The following is a 25,477-nucleotide window of genomic DNA, read 5'->3' as shown; positions in this document are numbered from 1 at the left end:
CCTGCAGCGTCCTTGGGTAATGCGGGGCGGCCAGCCTTCAATCCCGGCTTCGTACGTGGACTCACTCGGAGCTCCTCAGCCACAGGCAGGAAGACATCAGTGATGGTAAAAGCAGCCGGGTACCCCCAGCCTGCTGCTAACGAACCTTGTTCCTGACAACCTCGAGTCTGTACTGATCTCCGGCGTCTGGGTGCAATTTTGATGGGTGCCTTATGTAATTATTGGTGATTATATCATTCGGCACACGCCAAAAAAAATGGCTTTCTGGTTTGCACCTGATTTATAAGCTTTCGCTTACACAGCAAGAAGCTAGAGATTATCTCTGACATGAATATTCCCAGATTCCTGTCACTGTTACTTTCAGATTCTCCGTGAAGTGTTTCCATCACAACCGTGCAGGAAGGGTAAGACATCGGAAAAACCCAATCTTGTATTTGCCGGTGCGTGGTAGTAGGGAAAATGAAAAGACACGCTCACCAGCCAACAACCAGGACAAATTCATTTAAAGATACTTTTACGCAATAGATGATTACAAGAGAGCTAGGGAGCGCTCCAGAGCTCTCCCCTGAGAAGGAAAATCGGTGTATTTTGAGATGTTTTGCGACCTCCTCTCCCTGACTCCGCTTATCTCGCAAAGATACGTGGAAAATGTGAGTCTCAGTGTTTCTATGTTTCCAGCTCTCTCACGGCTTGAAAACAGGTGAGCTGGCCTAAGGAAAATTACTCAAGTTCACATGCAAGTTGCCCACCGTCTCAGGAGCTCTTGGGAGCAGGGATGTGACGGACGCATGGATGCTGAGCCAGAAGGAGCCCCTCCTGGCCAGACTCTGCTTTCCCCCTCCACGCTCCTGCGCTCAGCCTGCCCTCCCCAGCCCCTCCACCATGCCTCCTCCCTTGACAGCGTCTTGCTTCATTTCTCTTTCCTTTTCACAGCTGTGCACCTGCGGGTACTAAATAAAACTGCTAGTTCTGGTTCCCTTTTCTCTGTCCTCTTTCTCTCTTCTAACCCTCCCCTCACCTGCCTCTGCTGCCTCTGCTTCTCTGTCGTCTTTTCCTTGATGCAGCAGCCCGCAGAAGTCACTATCTGGATTCCCACGTCCGCCAGAACCTCTGGTTTGAAGAGCCACTGGAGCGCTACAGTGGAGAGTGAGTGTGCTTGCCTCGCGGGGCCCCAATCCAGCCTCGCCCCGGCTCCCCTCGCCCGTGATGCCCCCTCCTCAGGCCTCGATTTTGTTATTTCTTCATCAGAGTTGTTGACGCCTGCCCGCCAGGGCTGTCTAAGGAGTTGGTCTTGGTTCAGGACCCAGCACCGCATAGGCACTCAAGCAATTGTAGCTGTTTTTATTTTATTCTACTCTATTGATGGAGGTGACCTTCACATAACACAAAATGCACCACTTTAAAGTGGGCAATTCGGTGGTATTTATCACATTCACAGTGTCATGCGACCACCACCTCTGTCTGGTTCCAAAATATTGTCGTTGCCCCCGGATAAAACCCCTTACCCATCGGCAGTCACCACCTCCATGCTCCTCTCCTCCCACCCCTGCTCAGCGCCATTCTGCTTTCTGTCTGTCTGGATTTGCCTATTCTGCACATTTCATATAGATGGAATCGTGCAATATGTGGCCTTTGGTGTCTGGCTTCTTGCACTCAGTATAATGTTTTCAAGGCTCCTCCACGTTGTAGCCTTTTTACGGTTGAGTAGTATTCCATTGCACGAATAAGGTGTCTTTACTTTAAGGGTAACCGGAGAGGATAACTGGGCAGAGGAAGGTGGGAGAAGCAGGAACCTTGCTCGGCGCCGTGATGCAGCAAGGATGCCAGAAGCAACCCATGGGGGTCTCTGCCCATCACCCTCGCCCACCCCACAGGGCAGCTAGGTCTTGTGGTGGAGCCTGAACTCCGAGCGGCCCCTCCGAGGGGCACGTCGGAGACACGAGCAGCCATGGCCAGCCTTCCCGAGCTGTCGTCTGGCTCTGCACTGGGTACATCATAACAATTAATTACAGCCAGCCGTTGATTATCAGAAGTAATAGGGGACTAGAATAACACAGAGCTAATTGAAATACGGGGCTGCGGAGATGGTAACGGAGGGGGCCTCGTTCCATGAGAGAGCTGTTGATTCTGTAGTTAATTATGAGTAAAGAGACCCTTTCGGAGTCCCTCTCTTCCTCCTTCTCTCTCTCTCCCTCTCAGAAGCCTAACGTTTTATTGCAAGCACAAAGCTATTTTGGTCCCAACATAGTGGATGCTCAGTTAATGCATTTTAATGGACTTGCTCCCTTGCCGTCTCTCTGGCAGAGCATTTCAGGAGAGAAGATCGGACTGGTTTAGATTTCGCGTCTGCGCCCGCCTAATCTCGCATGCAAACGCTCGCTGTTGTAATAATTGCGATCATAAGAGAGCCGGGTGTAGGCATCACGCTTTGTTCTTCTAAAAACTTCTGCGGTAAATGGCAATGTCTCCCCAAGACATGCAGGAGAGGGGAAAACGGAACAAATCAGGCATCTGGAAGCTCCGCAAAGTGGGTCGTCAGTCCCGGCAGGGTTGGGGAGATGGGGTCGCTGTTTCTGGCTTGCCCAGGAGCCCTTTCCTGGACGGGCAGAGGTCCTGAATAGCGAGACACCTCTCTTCTTTTCCGGCTCAGTTAAAAACTAAAAGTCAGTGCTGTGTCCTCTAACTTTCCATCAGCGGTGCCTCCGTCCGTCACCCCTTTTCTCCCGGGAGGCAGGGCCGCGGTCTAGAGTAATCCTAGGGTAGCCAGCAGAGGACCACACGGGACTTGCAGAGAGTGGCTCTTCTAGCTCTTTGGCACTACAGCCGTCCTTTCTGAGACTCTCCCTGCCTCCACCCGCGCCGTCTGCTGTGGCTTTTTGTTCCTGAGTCGTTCTGTCCCCTTCTCTGATATGGAGTGAGCGCTGGCTGCGTGTCAGACACCCACAAGTGCAGAAGGCACCGAGCCCTGCTTGCTCAGGACTGTGTCTTCTGAAGGTCAACTGGTGACGAAGCTACCGTCAACCTCCTGCCACCGTGCACAAGGACGCAATGACCTGTTGGGTTGCTCCCAACAATGCCGGCTGGTGTCGGGTTGTCAATTTTCAAAGGATTAGGATTCTGCAAAGCAAGCCGGACTCCAGCACGCCGATGGCTAGAATGGGCCGTCCTTGCTAATGCAGAAGGTCCTTCGGATTCCGCTGGTGCCCCGGGGAAGGAGCACATTGCAGAAATCAACCGTTGCCATAACACTGCGGCGATGTTTGGGACCACCAGCCAATGAAGAGCTCTCCCCAACAGAATGGAGGACCAGCTGGCTTTTTTGCATTTTGCCCGGCGAAGACGGTTTGTGACAAGATGGCCCTGTCTCTGTGGGTCAGAAATTGGAGGGACAACTCTTCTAGACGTCTAATCCGTGACTGATTGAGAGGGCCAGCTAGGTTGGTGCTTAGATCTGAAATGCAGGTGCAGCGAACAGACTGGGTACAAATGAAAGACATAGGGTGCCATCAGCAGGCTGTCGTGGTGAAAGCCTTCGCCACACGCGCCGAGACAGAAGTCTTCTCCGCTGAAGGGAGGAAATACAGCAAGAAGAGAGCCGGCGCTTACCCATCGGGAATCGATCACTTCGTAAATACGAAACGCCTACTTGCGTAAGATCCTTGCTGGGCCACAGGGCGGACGAGGAAATGTGGGATGGGGGAAGATCACAGGCGACATGGTACACACAAAGAGATGCTAACCCCACCCGGTGGGTGAGCTGCAGGTGGGAAGCCCAGACAAAAGGGTTGAAGACAAGTCTTTAAGTTTTTTCTAAATTCTCTTTGAGGTGGAGGTAATTATACGGGACACGTAGGCGGAGACCCTTGTTTCCATCACGAGTTTGCCGCTGGCTTCTGAAGGGTGGCCTATGTGATATTAATTAAGTGCCTGCCATGTGCGCTGCAGCCCCCCTAAGATGTACATGCTGCTTGTCCAATTTCACAGACCAATAGATGGGGGCTCAGGGAGGTTAAGCAGCGTGCCCAAAGCCACACAGCGGCAAATGGTAGGACTGGAGTTGAAACCCAGGACTGTCTCCCTTCGGAAGCCTGTCCTTTCCGCTAGAACAGAGGGAAGCTGTCAGTTTTATCTGTTTGTGCAAAGGTTTCTTGGTTTGACTCTCTTTTTGTTTGATCAGAGTTCCTGCCATCCTTCCCCCATGGCCGCTATGTTTTGGGGGTCGGGGGGGAACGATGTCACTTCACAACGTATTTGAACCTCCCAAGGGCGGGAGGTGCGTCTTCCTTGAGTAGGGTGCCCTGCGCGTGCAACCCCAGCATCCAGTTCTCTCAGCCTGCAACAGAAGGGGTCTTCAGAGGCAGCCCAGCTTAACAGTCACTCTCCCCCGGCCCTCACGCCAGCTCCCTCTTTCCTCTGCTGCCCGGAAATCTGCCCACTGAACTAATGGATGAGAAAGTACAGACTGGCCTCCAGCCTTGAACACCTCGGGGTCAAATAAGGAAGTCTGAGGTCTACAGAGAACCCAGGGCTGCCGCCTCCTGCACCAGCGTTTCAACCAGCCCCAAAGGCTTTTCGAGAAAGAGGCTCTGGGATCCCCGTGCAGCCCCGGAAAGCCAGAGCTTCGTGCCACCTCCTCCCCCGGGGGCTTCTCTGCTGCGGCTCAGGTGACCTTCCTGGTTTCACTTGTTGGCGTTATTTTTGGACAATGATGGGAGCGTTCAAGAACTGGAGGCGGAAACTCCCCAGCCCCCATCACTGCCACCCTGTCCCCATAGAAGAAAACCTGAAATTGCATTTTTCCGGATCCTAACCTCCTGGTTGATTGAAATCCTTGGCAGAGTTATTTTCAAAACACATGGAAATGTGTCGAGAAGCATCCCCGCGTTTTCCTGTTCCCGTGAAAAAATTCATAAAATAGACGGCCCCCCAACTAGAAATGGGTTTAAAACGGATGGCCGCATCACTTCTAAGTACATTTTCAGAGCGTCTCATAAATGTGGGAGCGGGGACTCCAGTGCTCGGCAATGTGCCGCTGCGGCTGGGGCCTCAAAGGATGGGTGCAATGCTCTGGGACCAGCTCTGGGCCCCGGAGATAACTTCTTCTGAGCTGCAGGTGGCGACCCCGTGACCCGCTCTGCAGCCCCCTGGTGAATCGCTGAGCTGTGCCTCTGATTTGCATGCTCTGAGCCTACGCTTACCTTTGAAGTCTGGGCCGGGCCAGGCTGTCATCCCAGCTGGCTTCGCCCTCCTCTCTCTTTTCCACCGGTCACCGCTCCCGTCTTTCTCTCTCTTCCCTCTTCTTCCTGTGAATCTTCAGGTTTCTCTTTCTCTGCCTCCTTAGTCGGCTCTGAACATCCCTGAGCTTGTTGCTTGTGTCTTATTCTCACTTGTCCCTGTCTTTTTTTTCCTCCTGAACCTGCTCAGAGTCAGCTTCTTCCTTTTTCTTACTCTTCTGTCTTGTGCAGCTAGTAATGCTTGATGAATCAAGTGAGTGAGTGAATGAGTGGAGTTCCCACTCTCCGGCTTCAAGTCTGCTCTGAAGTATCCACGTCACCAAACTTTGGGGATGTGCCCTGGGTAGACATCCAAAGGCGTCGGCCCCCGCCTGGTCTAACGTTTTAACCTGTCTCACGCTCCGATGGGATTCCAATGCCAGCCAGGCGAGGGGAGGAGAAGGTAAAAGGGGAAGCTTTAAGTCTGAATGTGGCTCCCGTGGAACCTTCCAGCACTCATTCTTGGCTGCTTTCCAAGTGGGGCTCTTCTTGGATGACACTGGTGACCTTTTCTATGAAATGTAAGGGCCCGACCTTTTCACTTCGAAGATTCCAGGGGCCCCTGGGCTCACCCAACACACTCACCCGCCAGCCCCAAAGGCTTCCGGGAGCAGAATTCTTGTTAATGCTCAAGTTTAAGGCAGTGCCTTTCCCGTGTCCGATTTTGACCCTTCCAGACTGCCTCCACGCGACCCCAAATCAAAAAGTAACTCCTGGTTCCCTCCCACCCCACCCGCGCTAGAGTTTAGCTTCTCTGCAATTTACGCACCAAGATGCATGTGCTGTGTCCCGCTTTGGGGTCGCTTTTGTGCAGTAGGAACCCCAGGTCTCCAGGCTGACCCTGGAAGGAGACACGATCGCTCTCTGAGCAGGTGCGTGGAGAGCTCGCCGCGTGCTGGGCAGCGTGCTCTGCTTCACAGATGAGTGTGACACAAGTCCTCCTCTCAGGGAATTCACAGCAGACATGGAAATGAGTCACTGCACAACAGAGAAACACGCAGGAATGTCGGTCCATGCTCGGCATCCAGGAGGATGTGGAGGGAGTCGGTGCTCCTCTTGGAGGGGTCGGACGGGGCTTCACAGAGCCGCGAGCCTGGGCTGACCGTATCATTTGCTTCTTGGTTGACTGATTGCTGAACACAGTTCTGTGACAATGGAATATTTTTATCAAAAGTCCTTAGGTCGTTAGAGCATTCGATTCAGCAGACATCTCTTGACAACCGACCACATGCTGGAGAGTGTGGCTGCAAACCGAGGCTTAAGACCTGAAGAATTCTAAGAGGGACCGTGGACTTGCCAAGTTATTCCCAGCCCAAATAGGGAAACGGTAGCCAGGACGCTAAAGAGCACGCCCGTGAAAAAGAATTTCGTCGGGCCCACAGATGAAACAAAGGGTCTGTCTTTGAAAGCACAGAGGGCTCCTGAATTGGAATCAGCTGGTGGTCCCAGTGACTTACAGCCCCCTACAGCAAAGGCAGATCTGTTGACCAGCCTTTGAGGACAACCGCAGCAGAGAACATATTTCATTATCGTCGAAGCCAGCCCCATGGCGAGGCTGCCCTTTCCAGGAGTCCGAGAGGGTGACCTCACTCTTGGGTTTGGCAGAGTGGTCCAGCCGTGGCTCCCGGAGACCATCAGAGCTGTCAGTTTGCTGTGTGCATGGCTCTGGAATCCAGACGGCGCAAACGCTCAGGAGGAGCCAATGTGAAAAATTGACATGCATTTCAGAACAATTTAAATCTGTCATTCCTGATTGTGCTCTTTTCGGCAGCTTCTCTGCAGTGGTGGTAGGAAAATGGGAGCTCGAGGTCGGGGGGGAAGCAGTATCCTTTGGGAATGCAAGAGGCATGTGCCCTTCCAAAATTCTTTGTCTCCATGGAATAAGTTTGGGCTGGCGGCAGGCCTGGGGAGGAGGAGGGGTTAAGGTTTGCCATGCCCTTGGCCTCTGGGTTCCGTAACTGTGCCATGCTTCACCCCCCACCAGATACTGACTTCCTACAGATGCTTCAGCCTTTCCTAAAAGGTACCAAGTCGAGACATTTTTATTCCACAGAAACCTTTGGCTCTTTGCCTGGCTCACCTGAAAGTAGATGGCTGGGGCACCTTGAGGAGTTCAGGTATAAGTATTATAGGTAGCCTGGTGCCTGAGGAGATGCCAGGCGGTGGTGGGCGTGCCTGGGCTGAAGGCTGAGAAGCTTGGCTGTAATGTGAGATGGGTGCGTGTGGAATAATGAGATTGACTGAAAAGTGAGGGGTGGCTCAGCATTTGAGGCAGGACCATAGTGGGCAGGTGAGCGCCGTCGTCCTGCCCGTGCATGGCAGGCCAGGGATGGCTAGGCAAACAGACCCTGGTGGAGTGTGGGGGTTCCCGTCTCCTCATGGCATTGCTAACCCCTCAGAGTCACACCACTGTCTGTTTGTGGGCAATACTTAGTCTTTATTGATCACTTGCTTACTCTGGTTTTGTATCTAGAAAAAAGGAGCAGGAGCAAATAGATAAATAAGGCTATTGCTTAGATTGTAGGGCTCAGAAGTCTGTGGCTGGGACCAGCATGACTTTCTTAGAAGGCTTGGAGCTTACTTGTCACATATATCAGTTTGGATGGTTTTCAGCTACAAGTAATAGAAAGAAAATCAGAGTTTTATGCATACTAGGGATTTTTTTCTTCTCGTGGACCAAGAACTCAAAGGTTAGCTTGGACCCAAAGTCCTTGTAGCATCCTATGCAGCCGTACTTAGAGTGTGGCCTTTGTCTTCATGCTCACAAGATAGCTGCTCTGCTTCAGATCATTGCATCCACATTCCAGGTAGGAAGACAGGGGCAAAGAAAAGGTTCTTCTCCCCTGATTCTGCCTCCCTCTAAAGAGCCTTCCTGGATCTCATCCAGAAGCTTCCACGTACGTCTCGTTGGCCAGAATTGTGCCTCACAGCCACCTCTAGCTGCAAGGGAGGCTGGAAATCATCTTTTAGATGAGCACAGTAATGCTCCAAACAAAATCGGGGCTCTGTTCATGAGAGAGAATGGCTATCGGGCCGGCAGCTGGCAGTGTCTGCCACTCGGCTGTGAATTTGAAACGCTAATTGCTGCTTTCAAAATATGTATCAGTGAAGCCCTGCTGATTGCTGTACACATGTAAATTGATGAGAAATATTATCATCACAATATTTCAGGGGAATGAGCTCAGATAGACAGAGGTTAAAAAGTTAACTGGGATGTCAAGGAAGATGCCTGCAGGGGAATTTTCCAGCTTCTTCTCTAAGTGCCCTTTTTGTAGGCATGAAGGGGACTGTGAGAGTGGGGGGAGGTGGGGAGGCACCCAGGAGGGGGTGATCCTGGTCCCTTTCTATGAGCTTTAATTCTGGGGCTATAAACCCTCTAGAGGCTGGAGTGCCGGTGTGTGCCAACGTCTCTTCAGTCCTTCCACGCAGGCAGTAGATCATCCTTTTAAATAATCTTTTTCCTTTTTTTTGCCAGAAGTCCTTTCAATTAAGTGGAGGTTTCATTGGAATAATTAAACCCTCCATCTCCAGCCTCTCGTTCCAATCATCCAGGCAGATCAATTAACCAGAGACGCATTTATCTAACTGACTGTTGACCCCCTTCTGGTTTCAGAGCTTTTGTGCTGGGTCGGCTGTTGGAGAGACGAGGTGTCTGCCTCGCAAAGACAGCTCATTGCCAGAGGGCTGGGTACTCTCTGGATTTGAGGCGATTGCAGCTCTTTGCTTATGTTATTGAGGATTTTATTTTTGTTTATTCACCCAACAAATGTACATTGAACACCTGCCAAGAGTAAGCCCTCGTGCTAAGTTCTCTGGGAGATGCAGAGAGGAGACAGACCTGTGGCAGATAACCTCTCTGAGCCTGTTTCCTCTTGTATAAAATGGGCATAGTAGTGGCATCTACCTCATGGGGTGGTTGTATTAAATGAGATAATCCACATGGAGCATTTAACACAACGTCTGCCTATAACAACCACCATGTACCTTTTCATGGATGGCTATTAGAGGATATACTCCAGCAAAATGAGAGAATAAAGCAATAAAGAGGAGGCTACAGAGCCCAGGAAGCAAGGAGTCTCATTGGTTCGATTAGACACTGTGCATAACAAATGTTAGCTATGATGATTGCTAGTTTAATTAACATAAGATGACCTGGAGTCAGTGGGGGCGGAGCTGGAATCTCCGCTGTGCCACTTAGTGGCTGTGGGATCTCACCCCATTATTTGACTCTCTGATCCTGCATCCTCATCATAAAATGGGAAGAATAAAACCTACTGTTTTGAGCTCCTGTGAAGGTTAAGTGAGGGGACATCTGTGAAGTGCCCAGGACACATGTCTGTTTTATGAAGGGGTGAGCTATCTGACAAGCATTACAAAAGATAGAATGTGGTTAAGTGTGCAGAGAAGGGAGGTAACTGTTGATTCTTTTATTATTTTTCCCCCAAAGTCCCAGTACATGGCTGTATATCCTAGTTGTATGTCCTTCTAGTTGTTTTATGTGGGATGCTGCCACAGCATGGCTTGATGAGTTGTGTGTAGGTCCACACCCAGGATGAGAACTGGCAAAACCCTGGCCACCAAAGCGGAGTGTGCGAACTTAGCCACTACGCCACCAGGCCGACCCCCATGATTCTTTATACTTAAATGCGTTGTCCATATTTCCAACTATTGACATAGTTAATTTTTATCAATTTTTTTCCAAGATAATATATATGTCATGCAGAATTTAAAAAGTAAAGCACGCTTGCAATGGAAAACATCAGTTCTCAAACTGGCCATCACCATCGCCAGTCCTGATCCCCAGAGGCAACCACTTCTAACTCTTCGTTGTCATTTTCTTCTGCTATTTACCTCCTTATTTCTTCCCCCCCCCACCCTCTGCGCCCCCGCACTGAGCTAACATCTGCCAATCCTCCTCTTTTTGCTGGGGAAGACTGGCCCTGAGCTAACATCCATGCCCATCTTCCTCTACTTTATATGTGGGACGCCTACCACAGCATGGCTTCCCAAGTGGTGCCATGTCTGCACCCAGGATTTGAACCAGTGAACCCTGGGCCGCTGAAGTGGAATGTGCGTGCTTAACCACTGCACCACCGGGCCAGCCCCTACCTCCTTATTTCTAAATAACATGCTTGTATTGCTGTTTATTGCTCTATGTGTTAAAAGTCGCTATTTATTGACATGCTGTTAGGTAGGTGAGAATTTAGCTGTCTTTTACTAGTAGTGCACTCCATGCATTTCCCCTCCCTCCATTCTCTTAATACATTTGTATCACAGTTTTGCGCGTTACGTTATCGTGACTAGGTGAATATTGTTCATGCCGAGGCAAGTTGTATGCTGTGATTATGTTGCCTTCCTTGTCTTTTGTTTTTTCCTGGAATTAATATTGCCTCACTTTTTTTTTTTTTTTCATTTGCTGAGGCTTTTTATGTATCTATCCTTAATTATTTTTTCCATGTACTCTCAGTCCTGTCATTTGCCTAACAATATTATTTCTTAAATTATCAATATATCAGATAACCATTCAGTATTTTTCCAGACAGCCTTCCTCTCGTGCGCCCTCCATTATCCTGCCATAATCTTAGCCAGCTACTTTTTGCTGCATCCCTCTCATCTGGAACTTTCCTTGTTGCTTTGTCCAATTAGATTCTCTGTTTCCTGGGCTCCATACCTTCCTCTTGTATTACTTTATTCCCTCCTTTTACTGGAACATATCCTCCAATAGCTTCCTAGGATATGGTACAGGGGAGATAAACGTCTAGAGTCCTTGCCTTTCTGGAAATAATGTCATTCTATTTTCACACATAATAGTTTGGATGGCTATGGAATTCTAGGGTAAAAAGTATTTTCCATCAAAAATGTGAAGGTACCGCCTCATTGTGTCCCCGCTTCTGCCGTTGCTGTGGAAAGGTCTGATGCCACATTTCCTTCCAGTCCTTTGCATATGACCTGATGTTCTCTCTCTGGCAGCTTTTAGGGTCTTCTCTTACTCCCTGGTGGCCTGAACTCTCATAGTGATGTTCTGAGAAGGTTCTTTTCCACTGATTGTAATAAGTTCTCGAAGACTAAATCTGAAGACTCATGATCCTACATTTGATGAATCCTCTAATATTATTTCTCTGATAATTTCATCCCTTAATTTATGTTGTATGCCCAAAATATTTACAAGAGAGAAAGCATAACCTCTGTGATCTCTTTCCAGGATTTCTATTTATCAGGTATTAGAACTTCTAAATGGACCTCATTTGTCCCCCCTTTCTTATCTTCCTTCTCTTTAAATTTTTTGGGAGACTTCCTCAACTTTATCTTCCAAATTTTCTATTGATTATAAATTTCTGCTACTTCAATTGCTAAGAACTCTTTCTTGTTCTCTGATTGTTCCCTTTTCATAGCATCCTACTGTTGTTTTCTGGATGCAATATCTTATCTAATCTCTTAATGGCATTTAATTATTAGACTGTGTTTCTTTAAGTTTTCTCTCATTCCGTGCGTCGTCTCATTCCTGCAGGTTCCTTGTATCAGTTTGTCTCTTGATGTCTTCCTTTCACATGGAGACTTTCCTCAAACATCAAGTGACCCTCAGCTCTCTGTTTTTCATTCTTCAGTGGGAGTCAGCAAAAATAGCATGGACAAGTTCTGCTTGCCAACTAATGGGCTTCACTGTCGGGTGACTGGGCACCGACCCATGGTGCTTGAATGACACCAATGATGGGGAGCTCATAACTCACTAAGCAGTTGATTCCTTTTTGGAGAAGCAATATTCTTTTGAACCCTGAGCCAATATCTGCCATCTTAGGACTTGGTTTTAATTCTGTCTTGAGCTTGTGTATTAAAAGGGATATTTCAGGGAACTTTTTTTTTTTAATTTTTATTGAGTTAATGATAGGTTACAATCTGGTGAAATTTCAGTTGTACATTATTGTTTGTCAGTCGTGTTGTAGGTGCACCACTTCGCCCTCTGTGCCCACCCCCCACCCCCCCCTTTCCCCTGGTAGCCACTAATCTGTTCTCTTTGCCTACATGTTTAATTTCCTCGTATGAGCGGAGTCATACAGAGATTGTCTTTGTCTATCTGGCTTATTTCACTCAACATAATTTCAGGCAGCTTTTTGTACATACACTTTCTGGTTAGAGTTCTCTCAAAGGTAAACTTAAAAAAAAACAAAAAGGCAATTCTAGGGGCTGTATAGTAGGAATTAAGAGGAAGTAAGAGAACCTTGGGTCCAAATCCTGCCTCTCGTGATGATTATATGCCTTTGAACATCTCCCAGGCTTGATTTTCTTGGCTATAAAATGGTGGTGATGATAACAATAATAGTAATGATACCACCTAGCTTGAAGAGTTCTGGAGGTTTCTCAGTTATGCTTAGCAAAATGCCCGGCACATAGTAAATACTCTCTAAATATCAGATGCTTCAGCCAGATGAATGTTACACCTATCCGTCAAGCCCTCAGGAGACGAACCCTGTACCTCTTCCCCGACCTTAGGACCAAGTTCTCGAGGGCGTAGGCCAGATTCTAAGGGTGGAAATAGAAACGCCCGCCTCGTTGCTGGTTGTCTCGTGCCTCGGTTTTCCCAGCCTATGTTGACACGTTGGGTAGTCGTACAAACCTGTTTTCCTCTTCTTGCAATTAAAATCTCTCTTACACTTAATTTTTAAAAAGCCTTTTCTTCTGCTTACAAAAGAAACACACGTTTCCACTTTTTTAATGCAAATTCAGAACAGTGTCATTTCCCCTTGCCTTTGCCCGTTGGCCTGTGGACAGACCTGCTGCCCTGTGCCGGGGGGCTCGGCCCCGCTCCCCAGCCTGGTCCACGGGGCCCACAGCACTGTGGCCGCTCCGGTCCCAGCCGCGGAGCAGGACGGCCACGAGGAGACCAAGGAGACGGTGTCCTCCAGAGAAGCGTGTCGTCGCCACCTCCCCAGGGCCAAGGGCCTGTGACAGTTCACTTCGATCCAAGCTGACACCCGACAAGAGCAGCTTCTGTCAGCCCTGGGAGCTCTGGTGTCACCTGTGATTAATCCTCCAAGCCAAAACCGAACAAGATCCTGATTAAACAGCGGCGTTCCAGGGTCCCCGTCACTGCCGAGTGGAGCCGCCGCCAGAGGAGGCCCCCGTTACAGGGACCTCCGCAGCTGTCAGGACAGGTGTCAGGCCCTTTGTCACCTTCTCAGGATTTGAGCCTCACCTTCCCCCCGTCCCTGACCTCCCTTTCTCCAGAAGAGGAACTAGCCTTTCCCCATAAACCCACAGCCATCACCGGGCTCCTGGAGTGACCGCTCTGGGCATCACTGAGGCTGTGGCAGTCACCGTAAGGAACACCACCTTGGGGCAATTACGCATGTGCCGTGGCGTGTTCCTGCCCAAACCCACGGCAAGCGGGGGGCCGAGGACATAATTCACAGTGAAGGGAACTCTTCTGGGCTCAGGGGTGCATCGTTGCCTTTGACCTAATGAATTAGTAGCTGATTAGAAGATCTCCACTCTGCAAAGGCTTCTCTCAAAGCTGAGTGAAGACCTTCCACCCTGGCCGAGTGACCCGGGCTCCCACCTACCCTTCTCTCCGTTGCCAGAGGTCTCGGGACCTGCAGCCAGGGGCCTTCCAGGCCGGCCACAGCTGGAACAGAAGCTCTAGCAGCTCCTGGCTGTGGCCACCGCATCACGGTCACCTGGAGAGATGCGCACCTTGGCATTTTCTGGCCTTTTCTTCCCAAGCCGGGCATCGCTTTGATAGCTGAAGGGTTCTCTCGCTGTGACCTCTGCCCTCGCGCCAAGTCAGATGACCTTTCCTTTTACAGATCGCGGCCACCGCAGCTGCAGATCCAGAAGGAGACGGGCTCAGGGAAGGACAAGCCCCAGCCGGAAGGAATCCGGGTCAGGCCTCAATAACGGGAGAGCGGCTACTGTCTGCTGAGCGCCTGCTGCATGCCAGGTACTTCCCGTATGTCAGCTCCTTTATATAAAAAAGCAGCAAGTGAGGCCTAGCTGACACTTGATGGGCGGGCGGAGAGGGGAGGGCTCCAGGCAGAGGGAGGCTCAGGGCGTTCCCTGAGGGAGCCAGAGCTTGGTGGAGAATCAGGGAGAAGGCCAGCGTGCCCCGGATACAGCCGAGGTGAGACGCAGGGACTGGCAAGGCCTCGGGGGTCGAGGTAAAGACTTTATGTAACAGCAGGAGAGGCCACAGGACGAATGTTTTGAATGAATGAGGGAGGGAAGTGAGACCAGCAGCTGCCAGGGTGTCTGTCCAGGGGCAGGCAGCCTCCCCATCCTGTAGGAAGGTGAGCAGAATGGCTCTTCGTGTAGAACCCAAAGACCGACGTGGTCTAGGGTTTGACTTCTTAAGACTGGAAGCCAAATCCTGCTGAAGGTCAGGTCAGAGTTGCCACCGGCTCTGGCTAAGAGTGAGGGGAGGGACGACGCCCCAGCACGGTAGGCTGCTAAAATTCAGGGCCTTGGTGGCTAAGAGCACGTTTCTGGGCCAGTTGTTCTCAAGGAAACTGCCCAGAGCTGGATACCGGCCGCCTGCTTTGGCCCAGGCGACGGGACTGAGTCAGGCCGGGTTACAGCAAAGTGTTTGGGAAGGTAAATACATTGGGAAAGGAAATACATCGAAACTGTGTCCAAGATGTTTTTTTCTTCCAAGCTAGCTACACTACGAATAGTTTTTGCCCGTTAAATCATTCATTCATTCATTTATGTGTGTGTGTGTGTATCTATGAGGCAAAGAACAATAAAATGCCCACTCGTGTCCCGAGCTGAAGGAGTAACATGATTCCCAGGATCACCGAGATCACCTGGGTGTCGCTCCACGTCCCAGCCGTCATGCTGGCCTCGTGGGGGAGCCACCGTTCTGACGTTTCTCAGTCTTTGCTCCTCGGTATAGTTTTGCTGTAGATCCTGAACAGTGTGGCTTGGTCGTGCGTGTTTGGGAAATTTACACAGACAGTCTCATTGTTTGTGCTCTGCTGGGACTGGCCTTTTCACTCAGTGTCACCTCCCTGAGGTTCGTCCATGTGGATGCATGTAGCATATTTCTTTCCCTCTGCGCTGCTGTGGAGTACGCCATCGTTGGGTATACACGTCATTTATCCTCTCTGCTGCACCGGGATGTCTGTGGGGTCCCCCGGTTTTGGGATGCACGATGCCACTGTTGAACGTTCTTGCGTGTCTCGTGCCGTGCGGAGAGGGAGGGAGGGCTGGGCTGCGTGGCACGCGTGTTCAGCCAGTCTAGGTAACCGACGTCAGCCTGTTTTCCGATCCTAAAGTTTATTTCAACCACACAGACGCCTGTCAGTGACTCACTGTTCGCCTTACTCTCTGGCCCTCGAGTGGGAACAGGTGGCCGGGTCACGGTTCCTCACGGCTCGGGTTCCGTGCCACGCAAACTCCAGTCCTTCACCGACAGCTTTAATCTACCTCCCCGTCTACACAGCAAACTCCTGCTCCAAATGCCACCTGCTCTTAAAGAGAGGAACCTCAGAGGGGAGCCTTAGCGTTGGGGAGGTCTGGGCGGGAACCCCACTTTGTGCTCACTGTGTGGCCCTGAGCGAGTTCCTTAGGCCGGTGTTTGTCTTCATCAGCTGGGGCCACCATAACAAGACACCGCAGATGGCCGGCTCCAATGACACTGATTTCTCACCGTTCTGGAGGCTGGAAGTCCAGGATCAAGGCGCCAGCCCGTGTGGGTTCTGGCGAGGCCTCTCTAGCTTGCCGATGGCCACCTTCCCACTATGTCCTCCCATGGTGGAGGAGAGCAGGCTGCCTGGTGTCTCTCTCCCAAGGACACTTACCCCGTCATGAGGGCCGTCCTCATCTAACCCTAATACCTCCCAAAGGCCCCACCTACAAACGCCCCCCCTCCACCCCCCCGCATTGGAGGTTAGAGCTTCACCAGATCAATTTGCGGGGGAGACAGTTCAATCCCTAGGACCTGCCTACAAGGCAGGGATGACCCTGTCCGCCTCTCAGAGTTGCTGTGATAACTAAAGGAGGCAATTGACATACGAAGATGATTGACAGCCCCCGGCACAGGGGCAGTCCAGTATGGAGGGCGTTTCCCGTTCCACTGGTGGGCTCGCTGCTGCCTCTCCCGCAGCCTCCTCGCCCTCCTACAGGTGTCTGTGCAGGCGCCATCTCTTACCACCAAAGTCTGAGCACCTCACAAGGGCGGGGACTGTGCTGGAAAGATCTTTGCATGCCATTCCTCACACAGTGTCCGGTGTATAGTAGGTACTCACTTGTGTTGGGCGCACAGTGGGTGCTCACTCGAGTCAGCCGATGGTGGAGGAATGCCGACCTGGGGATGCACAGGCCTCATCCCTCAGGATGCTCACTGAAGGAGTCAGTTCTTATAAGTTCTACTTACCCGGTGTTTGCTAAGCAGCTGAGATGCACAGGGGTATATTTAAATTAGATCCGAGTTCTGTGATCTCCTTGCATAGAAGGTAGGAGGGCGCCTTTCATCTCTGTTTTGGAAAAAAGGCTTTGCCCTAGGCATTTCCTACCTCTTTTTTTCTTCCTTCTCCCAGCAGAAGCCACCAAAGGCCTGCTGAGGTGGCTGCATGGGCCACCCTGGTCCCCGGAGGAAGTGTTTCTATTGCATTGAACACGCTTGTACCTGGAATGTCACACCAGCTAGTACAACCTCCTTGTTGGTGAAGGGCAGTGAGAGATGCTTCTCGGTGCCATCCAGACCTGCTCGTCTTCCTGCCTCGAGCTGTCATTTAATTAATTCCAGGCACGGGCCTCTGACTCTCCCAAAAAGCATAAACTCCTTCACTCCTGATTCTCAGCTCTCTTGCGCTCCCTGTGCTGAGCAAGTCTGCGTACCAAGTAGATGCATTTGTTAGTCAAGCTTTGGACTGCAAATAACAGTAGACCCAACTTAAAATGGTTTAGGGCAAAGGGCATTTATTATCTTACATAGGAAGGAGTCCAGAGGGATCCAGTGTTGGTTGATTTAGTGTCCAAGAGGTGACATCATGAAGAACCCAGGTTCTTCCCATCTCTCTACTCTGCCATCTTGAGGGTGTTAGCTTTTGTCCTTAGGTAAGTCCTCAGGTCACAGGATGGCTGCAGTGACCCCCAGCATCACACACAGCTTCACACACTAACATCCAAAGGCTCGATGACAGTGTTGCTTCCTTGCATTCCTGTCAAAGATCAAGGAGAAAAGCACCAGAATTGCCCCCAGCAGACTTTCCGGTAGGTTGCAAGGGCCATAAAGGGCTTCATGTACCTGTCTTAAGCCACTGGTAGAGACCAGATGAGACCCAGCCTTTGCAGCTCAGAAGCTGCCTGGCCTCCTTCAAGCATGAGGCCACTTGATTCCTGGGGAAAAAATCAGGATCCCATAAGTAGGCAGAGCAGGGGAGAGATGTGGATAAACTATGGCGGCGTCTGCCTCCTGTTCAATACACAATTTGTCGAGTCAAGTTCTTAGGGTGGTGAGTCCTTAAAAATAGTAAAGGGAAGTCCATTTTCCTCTGTGAGTGGAAATGCTCGTACCAACACATTGTCAGAGTGAGCGACTGCGGGGGGCATCTTCGTGCTGCACTGCCCCCACAGGAACTGGACGCGGGCACCCAGAGAGGGACTCCCGCCACTTCTTGTGGACCCTTGGGGTCTCTCAGTGCAGCTCCCCTGGGCAGACCTGCCTCCTCTGTCCGCCTCCACCTTCCCCACCTCCACAGCCTCGACCTCCCTGCGTCTCTGCTTTACTATGCCACAGCTCCAGCCTCCACAGCCACCTTGTAGCTCAATTCCCCACGAGCGCTCACCCGCCCCACTGTCTCTGTGGCCCATATGAAACCCCCAGCCTACGGATCGGTCCTCCTTGGAGCAGGTCAGTCAGCTGGAGCCAGAGGGTTTATCTGGCACAAACAGGGTATCGGGGCCATGGCCTCCTGAGAGCATGTGAGTCGAAAGGCAGATAGTGGATACTGGTGTCTCTATTGCTCTAGACTTGGCTTCCATCTCTGTTAATTTTCACAAGCCCACCCCCACTTCAGATGCCAGTTGTAAGTCCCAGGGGCCACCCAGACTCTCAGTGAACAGCTATAACTCAGGGATTCCCACAGCCCCTTCATCAGGTTCAGTAATTTGCTGGAATGACTCACAGAATTCAGGAAAACCCTATATTTATTATAGTTTATCTTAAAAGGGTACAAATGAAAAGCCATATGAGGAGGTGTATAGGGCAAGGTCTGGAAGGGTCCTGAGCTCAGGAGCCTCTGTCCCCGTGGAGTCAAGGCATGCCACCCTCCCAGGACATGTGTGTGTTCAAAAACTTGGGATCTCCTTGAACCCCATTGTTTAGGGACTTTTCTCAAGGCTTCCTTATGTAGGCACGGTTGATTAAATCACTTACCAGTGATGATGGAACTCCATCTCCCGCCTCGCTCCCCTCCCCAGAGTAGGGGTGTGGGGCTGGAAGTCATAACCTTAGAATCACTTGCTTGGTTTTTCTGGCAATCAGCCCCATCCTCAAGCTATCCACGGGTTTCTTAGCCAAAAGTCATCTCATTACCATCCAAAAGATGCTCACACTCTGGAGATTCCAAGAGTTTCAGGAGCTCTGTGCCAGAAACCGGGGACAAAGACCAATTTTTTTATTATTATTATACCACACGTATGTGTTCTGAAATTTACTTTGTTTAAAACCATGTGTCTTGGAATGTCTCCATGTCACCATATCCCTTTAAAATGTTATTCCATAGTACAAAAGGATCATGGAATACCTACTGATGGATGTTTAGCTTATTTCCATTTTTCCCTATTACAAATGGTGCTAAATGTTCAAGTAAAAACTTGGGGGGAAATTAAATATCCATCAATAAGGAAATGGATAAATAAATTATGGTATATTCATGCAATGGAATAATATATAAAACAGTTAAAATGAATAAATCAATTGAAATTCAGAGGTTGTTGGAATAGATTAAAACAGCAGCAACAGGATCGTCTATATTCTGCTACAGGAGAAAAACCTTAGGTCCAAAGGTACAAGGAGGTTGAAAGTACAAAGAGGTTGAAAATAAAAGGATGGAAAGATATACTATGCAAACAGCAAGCATGAAAGAGCTAGAGTGGCTAATATCAGATGCAATGGACTTGAGGTGTTACTAGAAATAAGAAGACATTTCCTAATGATAAAAGGGTCAATCCACCAGCAAGTCATAGCAATCATAAGTATATATGCACCTAACAAGAGAACCCCAAAATACACAAAGCAAAACTGACAGAACTGATGGGAGAAATACACAACTCAATGATAAAAGTTGGAGACTTAAATACCCTACCATCAATGATAGATAACAACTAGACAGAAGGTCAGTAAGAAACAGAAGACTTGAAAACACTAGAAATAAACTAGATCTAACAGGCATCCATGGTACGCTTTACCTAACAGCAGCAGAATACACATTCTTCTCAAGCACGAACTGGAACATTCTCCAAGATGGTTCAGACTAGTGCATAAAACAAGCTGCAATAAATTTAAAAGGACTGAAATGTTACAAAGCACATTTTCCAATCACGGTGGAGTTAAATTAGAAATCAGTAAGAAAGATATTTGGGAAATTCATAAATATAGGAAAATTAAATATCATATTCTTGAAAAACTGAACCAAAGAAAAAATCACAGAAGAAATTAGAAAATTTACTTTGAGATGAATGAAAATGAAAATGCAACATACCAAAACTTAAGGGACGTAGCTAGAGCAGGGCTCAGAGGGAAGTTTATAGCTATAAATGCTTATGTCTAAAAGGATCTCAAATCAATAACCTAACCTTCCACCTTATGAAACTAGAAAAAGAAGAATAAACGAAGCCCAAAGCAAGCAGAAGGAAGAAAATAATAAAGATTAGGACAGAAATAAATGAGTTAGAGAATAGAAAAGCAATAGAGAAAATCAATGAAACAAAAAGAGTATTACTATCTCTATTATACAAATACAAAAGAGTATTACTACGGGTTCCTTGAAATATCAACAAATTGACAAACCTTTAGCTAGACCTGACCAAGAAAAAAAGAGAGAAGATTCCAATTACCAGAATCAGAAATAAAAGAGAAGACGTTACTACCAACCTTACAGAAACGTGTTGTGAAGGAATAATGTGAACAATTGTTTTCAATAAATTAGATAACTTAGACGAAATGGATAAATTCCTAGAAAGACACAAACGACTGGAACTGACTCAAGAAAAACAGGAAATCTGAGCAAACCTATAACAAGGAAAGAATTAGCAATCGAAAACATCCCGCAAAGAAAAGCCCAGGACCAGATGTCTTCACTGGTGAATTCTACCAAAGAATAGAAAGAAGACCCATATTCACGGGTCATAAGACAATATTGTTAGATAGTAATACTCTCCAAATAGATCTACATATTTAATGGATTTGCCCTCAAAATCCCGGCTACCTTTTTTTTGCAGATACTGACAAAATGATCCTTAAATGTGTATGGAATTGCAAGGGGCCATGAGCAGCCAAAACAATGTTAAGAAGGAGGAACAAGGTTGGAGGACCCATACTTCCCCATTCCAAAAACTTACGACAAATCTACAGTAACGAAGACAGTGTGGGACTGGCATAAGTACAGACATATAGATCAATGGAATAGAACTGAGAGTCCAGAAATAAATGCTTACATTAATGGTCAATTGAGTTTTGACAAAGGTGCCGAGGCCATTCAATGGGGAAAGAATCATCTTTTTAACAGATTGCTCTGGGACTACTAAATATCCACATGTGAAAGAACACAGTGGGGTCCTTACCTCAAAAAAAAAAAAAAGGCCCTTACCTGTTTTGCCATAAACAAAAATTAACTCGAAATGCATCATAGGCCTAAATGTAAGAGCTAAAAGGATAAAACTCTTAGGAAAAAATAGAAATAAATCTTCATAACCTTGAGTTAGGCAGTGGCTTTTTAGATACACACCAAAAGCACAACTGAAAATAGGAAAAATAAATAAATTGGACCACATCGAAACTAAAAACTTTTGGGGGCCGGCCTGGTGGCGCAGTGGTTCAGTTCGCACGTTCCGCTTTGGCGGCCCAGGGTTCACCTGTTTGGATCCCAGGTGTGGACATGGCACCACTTGGCAGGCCATGCTGTGTCAGGTGTCCCACATATAAAGTAGAGGAAGATGGGCACGGATGTTAGCTCAGGGCCAGTCTTCCTCAGCAAAAAAGAGGAGGATTGGCAGCAGTTAGCTCAGGGCTGATCTTCCTCAAAAAAAAAAAAAGCTAAAAACTTTTGGCTACAAATAATACCTTTAAGAAAGTGAAAAGATAACTGACAGAAGGGGAGAAAACATTTGCAAGTTATGTATCTGATAAGAGGCTTGTATCCAGAACACGGAGACAATTGCTACCGCTCAATAACAAAGACAAACCACCCAAATGAAAAATGAGCAAAGGATTTGAATAGACATTTCTCCACACACGAGTGGCCAATACGCACATGAAAAGATGCTCGGCATCACTCGTCATTGGAGAAATAAATAATCAAAACCACAGTGAGATACCACTTCCCACCCACTCAGAGGGCTGCAAAAGAAAAAGACGGACAATCACAAGTGTTGACAAGGAGGTGGATAAATTAGGACCCGCAGACATTGCTAGCAAGGATGTAAAATGGTGCCGCCATTTTGGAAAACAGTTTGGCAGCTCCTCAAAATGTTAAACGGAGACTTAGAAATGGCTCAGTCCTTCCACTTCTCCCTATCTGCCCAAGGGAAACAAAAACATATGTCTGCCCAAAAACTTGTTCCTGACTCTTCATAGCAGCATAACTCATAGTAGCCAAAAACTAGAAACAACCCAACTGTCCATCAACGGATGGCTAAACGAGATGTGGTATGTCCATACAGTGAAAAATTATTCATCAGTAAAAAGAAATAAAGTACTTCAACATGCTACAACATGGATGAAACTTGAAAACGTTATCCTAAGTGGAAGAAGATAGTCGCAAAAGACCACGTGTTGAATAACTCCATTTATATGAAATGTCCAGAATCGGTAAATCTATAGAAACAGAAAGTAGATTAGTAGTTGCCTTTGGCTCGGGAGACAGGTACCGGAATGACTACAAAAGGGTATGGAGTGTCTTTGGGGGGAGATGAAAATTTTCTAAAGTTAATTGTGGGCATCTCCGTCAGTATACTAAAGATCACTGAATTGTTCACTTTTTAAAGGTGAATTGCATGGTCCATGAATTCTATCTCACTAAAGCAGTTTTTAAAAAATGAGTGAATTAGCTCTATATGTACCAACCTAGATAAATCTCAAAAGTGTAGAGAGAAAAAAGCAAGTTGAAAAAGAAAACAAGGAAGCCTACAGTATGAAGCCTTTTGTGTGAAATTTTAAAACCAAAAATCGTGGTCTATACTCTTTCGGGGAAAGATAAATTCTTAGTAAAATATAAAAGCTTGGACGGAAAGGATGTACGCCAACTGCAAAATTTTCTTTCTCTGCCCATAAATAATGTTTTAAACATTTTGTGGCTTCTCCATCCATTGTTTACGTTGAGTTTATAAAGAAATGTATCTATCTATATTCACATCCCTTCCTTCCTTAACTAAAAGGTATGTACTTTTCTCTACTTTTTCTAACTTCACAACGTAGTCTAGCAATCACTGAAGGTGTTTCTAGAGCTGCTCCAGTGGGGTTCTTTTATTAACCTTGTTGGGGTCTCTGTCTAAAAGGAGGAGGGCCAGACATGGATGACTATATGGAGACGCTGAAGGATGAGGAGGACGCCTTGTGGGAGAATGTGGAGTGCAACCGGCACATGCTAAGCCGCTATATCAACCCGGCCAAGCTCACCCCCTACCTGCGCCAGTGCAAGGTCATTGATGAGCAAGATGAAGATGAGGTGCTTAACGCTCCCATGTTGCCGTCCAAGATCAACCGGGCAGGTAACCTGACGAGCCGCTTTGGAGCAAAGGGTGGGCTACCTCTCGTGGAAGCTTCAGGAAATAGTCCTCGGTTAGCTGGACCAAAATGAAGTGTCTCTAGCTCAGGAATTTTTTTCACTGGGGTCCATAGACCTCTGCCCATCGCGTCCGCCACCGGGCTGTTTATGCATAGAATTGAGAGGGTCCGTGAACTTGGGTGGGAGCAAATTATGTCTTTATTTGACTAACCTCAACCAAGATTTAGCATTCCTTTTGGTTGTGAACGTAGGCAGGCAACACATCACAGGAGTGATCGGCAGTACCTGCGACTCTGTCGACCGTAAAAATTACAGACATCTTCATATCCCATTACAGCTGCTGCAGATCTCGCCAAATATCATGCACGCTCCTCTCTCCCTCAGAATCACGCTAGTTATCAGACCTGCCAAGGGATCTTGTTATTTAATGCATTGATACAGAAGTACACTTATTACTGAATCAGAGATGCCATATTTGCTAACTATATCTTATTATAATTGATTTCCTTTGTAATCCAAGGCATTTTATCTGTTTAAAAATATTATTCTGAGGAGGGCGTCCGTAGTCTTTCCCAGGCTGCCTAGGGGTCCATGACACTTGCTCACTTTCATTAGAGGTGATCACTATGGTGTGTGAAACTTGTTTTGGTTTTATACATGTATGTGTGTGTACACACATATATATATGTTGTATCTTTGTGTGTGGGCACGAGGTCACAATGTAGAATATATTTCTTTCTGGGGCTCACAGTTTAAAAGTTCGAAGATCACTGTCCCCCGATAGGACTGGTGGTGAGTGGCTCACCCTCTGTGACTTTTGCATACGTGACAGACATCACTAATCACACCCTGCTTTCCTGCTGAGCTCGGATGTGCCTTTAGACTCCTTCCCAACCCGGCGCTCCAGGCAGCTTCGCCAAACACAGCTGACACAAGATGAAACCTATTTATTATGTCCATCCTAGGGAAAATGTAGAGTTTCAGGACCTCAAGGGAAGAAATATCTGAAAATAAAGTGTGTAAGGAAGGGCCAAGAAATGTAAACGATAAGTGGAACCGGTAGGAGAGACAGTGAAAACTGCTGGGCAGGTTATCTTTAGGATAAAGATGTTTCCAGACTACGTGATAATCCCAAAGAACAGCATGGAGCTATGCCTGCTTCCTGGGACTTTTCCTAGCTCCCCACCCAATTATCCGTCTTCCTTCTCTGAGTCTCAGAGAACCACATATTATTCTGTAATCGTTATTGTATTTCTAACCTCCTTCACTCACAGAAGAGCGGGTGTCTATCTGGGTAATTTTAACCTTTTGGTCAATTCGGAAGCTCCCTGAAACTGTTGGTTTCCTGTGGCTGCAATTCCATTTATCCTGGCTCTACCAACTTCTTAGAGAAAGGAAACTAACACCCACTGAATCCTTGCTGAGGGCCTGGCCCTTTGACTTACATTGTCTGGACTCCAAGACGCAGTTCAGGAGTGACAATGTGATGAGACTGTCTTCTTAGAGTTTTCTTGAGGGATATGAGTCCAAGATAAGACTGGACAAGGAGACTTGAATCCAATCAGATACGTGTTCTTCTCATTGAGTGATGTGGCCTGTCCCCTAGGCCGGTTGTTGGACATTCTACATACCAAGGGGCAAAGGGGCTACGTGGTCTTCTTGGAGAGCCTGGAGTTTTACTACCCGGAATTGTACAAACTGGTGACTGGCAAGGAGCCCACCCGGAGGTTTTCCACCATCGTGGGTAAGTGGCTTTGCCATCAGGAGTATCTGGACTCTAGCAGGAGGTGTGTCTGTGTCTGTGTGTGTGTCCAGTGGGGGAGCAGGTCTAAAGCTATGAATCTGTGACATCAGGACAGTGCCCCTGTGGCCCTTGTGGGACATCAACCACTTGTTTCTGCCTGATGATGAAAGGCAGGTGACAGAGGAGCAAACGGAAATAGGGGCCAAGAGAAGTGGGTGTTCATGGAACATCTCCCATGAATGTTGGTGGGGTGGAACAGACATTCGCACCACCCTCTGGGTCTTGTCCTTGCCTTGCTTACTCTCTTGCCAGTATCCCGTGAGCCAGAGCCCTTGGTCATCTCATCTCCTTGATTTTCTTTCCTAAATATTCCTAAGTTAGTCTTCTCTCCATCTCCATCACTACCCTAGTCCAGACCCCTTCAACCCCATCAACTCTACATCCGTTCCTGCTCTGATCCAACACTTTCCCTACTCCAGGTACCCCTCCCCTGCTTAAAACCTTTCACTGGTTTTCCA

At 48.1% G+C, this 25,477-nt stretch overlaps 1 protein-coding gene across 6 annotated transcripts in view; it reads left to right on the top strand.

The window, feature by feature from the left end:
- Positions 1-25,477, top strand: part of CARD11 (caspase recruitment domain family member 11) — a 115,022-nt gene that overhangs the window by 56,545 nt on the left and 33,000 nt on the right. For 3 of the 6 annotated variants that reach the window (XM_046668515.1, XM_046668518.1, XM_046668516.1), the window contains exons 2-4: positions 14,075-14,208; positions 22,986-23,198; positions 24,822-24,959. In XM_046668515.1, the coding sequence (XP_046524471.1) occupies positions 14,202-14,208; positions 22,986-23,198; positions 24,822-24,959 (358 nt within the window). In that variant the 5' untranslated portion in view covers positions 14,075-14,201. The remainder of the gene's footprint in view (positions 1-14,074; positions 14,209-22,985; positions 23,199-24,821; positions 24,960-25,477) is intronic. The other 3 variants (XM_046668512.1, XM_046668514.1, XM_046668513.1) reach the window with 1 other exon arrangement.

The sequence above is a fragment of the Equus quagga genome, chromosome 7 (genome assembly GCF_021613505.1).
Source record: "Equus quagga isolate Etosha38 chromosome 7, UCLA_HA_Equagga_1.0, whole genome shotgun sequence".
Taxonomy (NCBI): Eukaryota; Metazoa; Chordata; class Mammalia; order Perissodactyla; family Equidae; genus Equus; species Equus quagga.
This window is presented reverse-complemented; position numbering and strand designations above follow the sequence as displayed.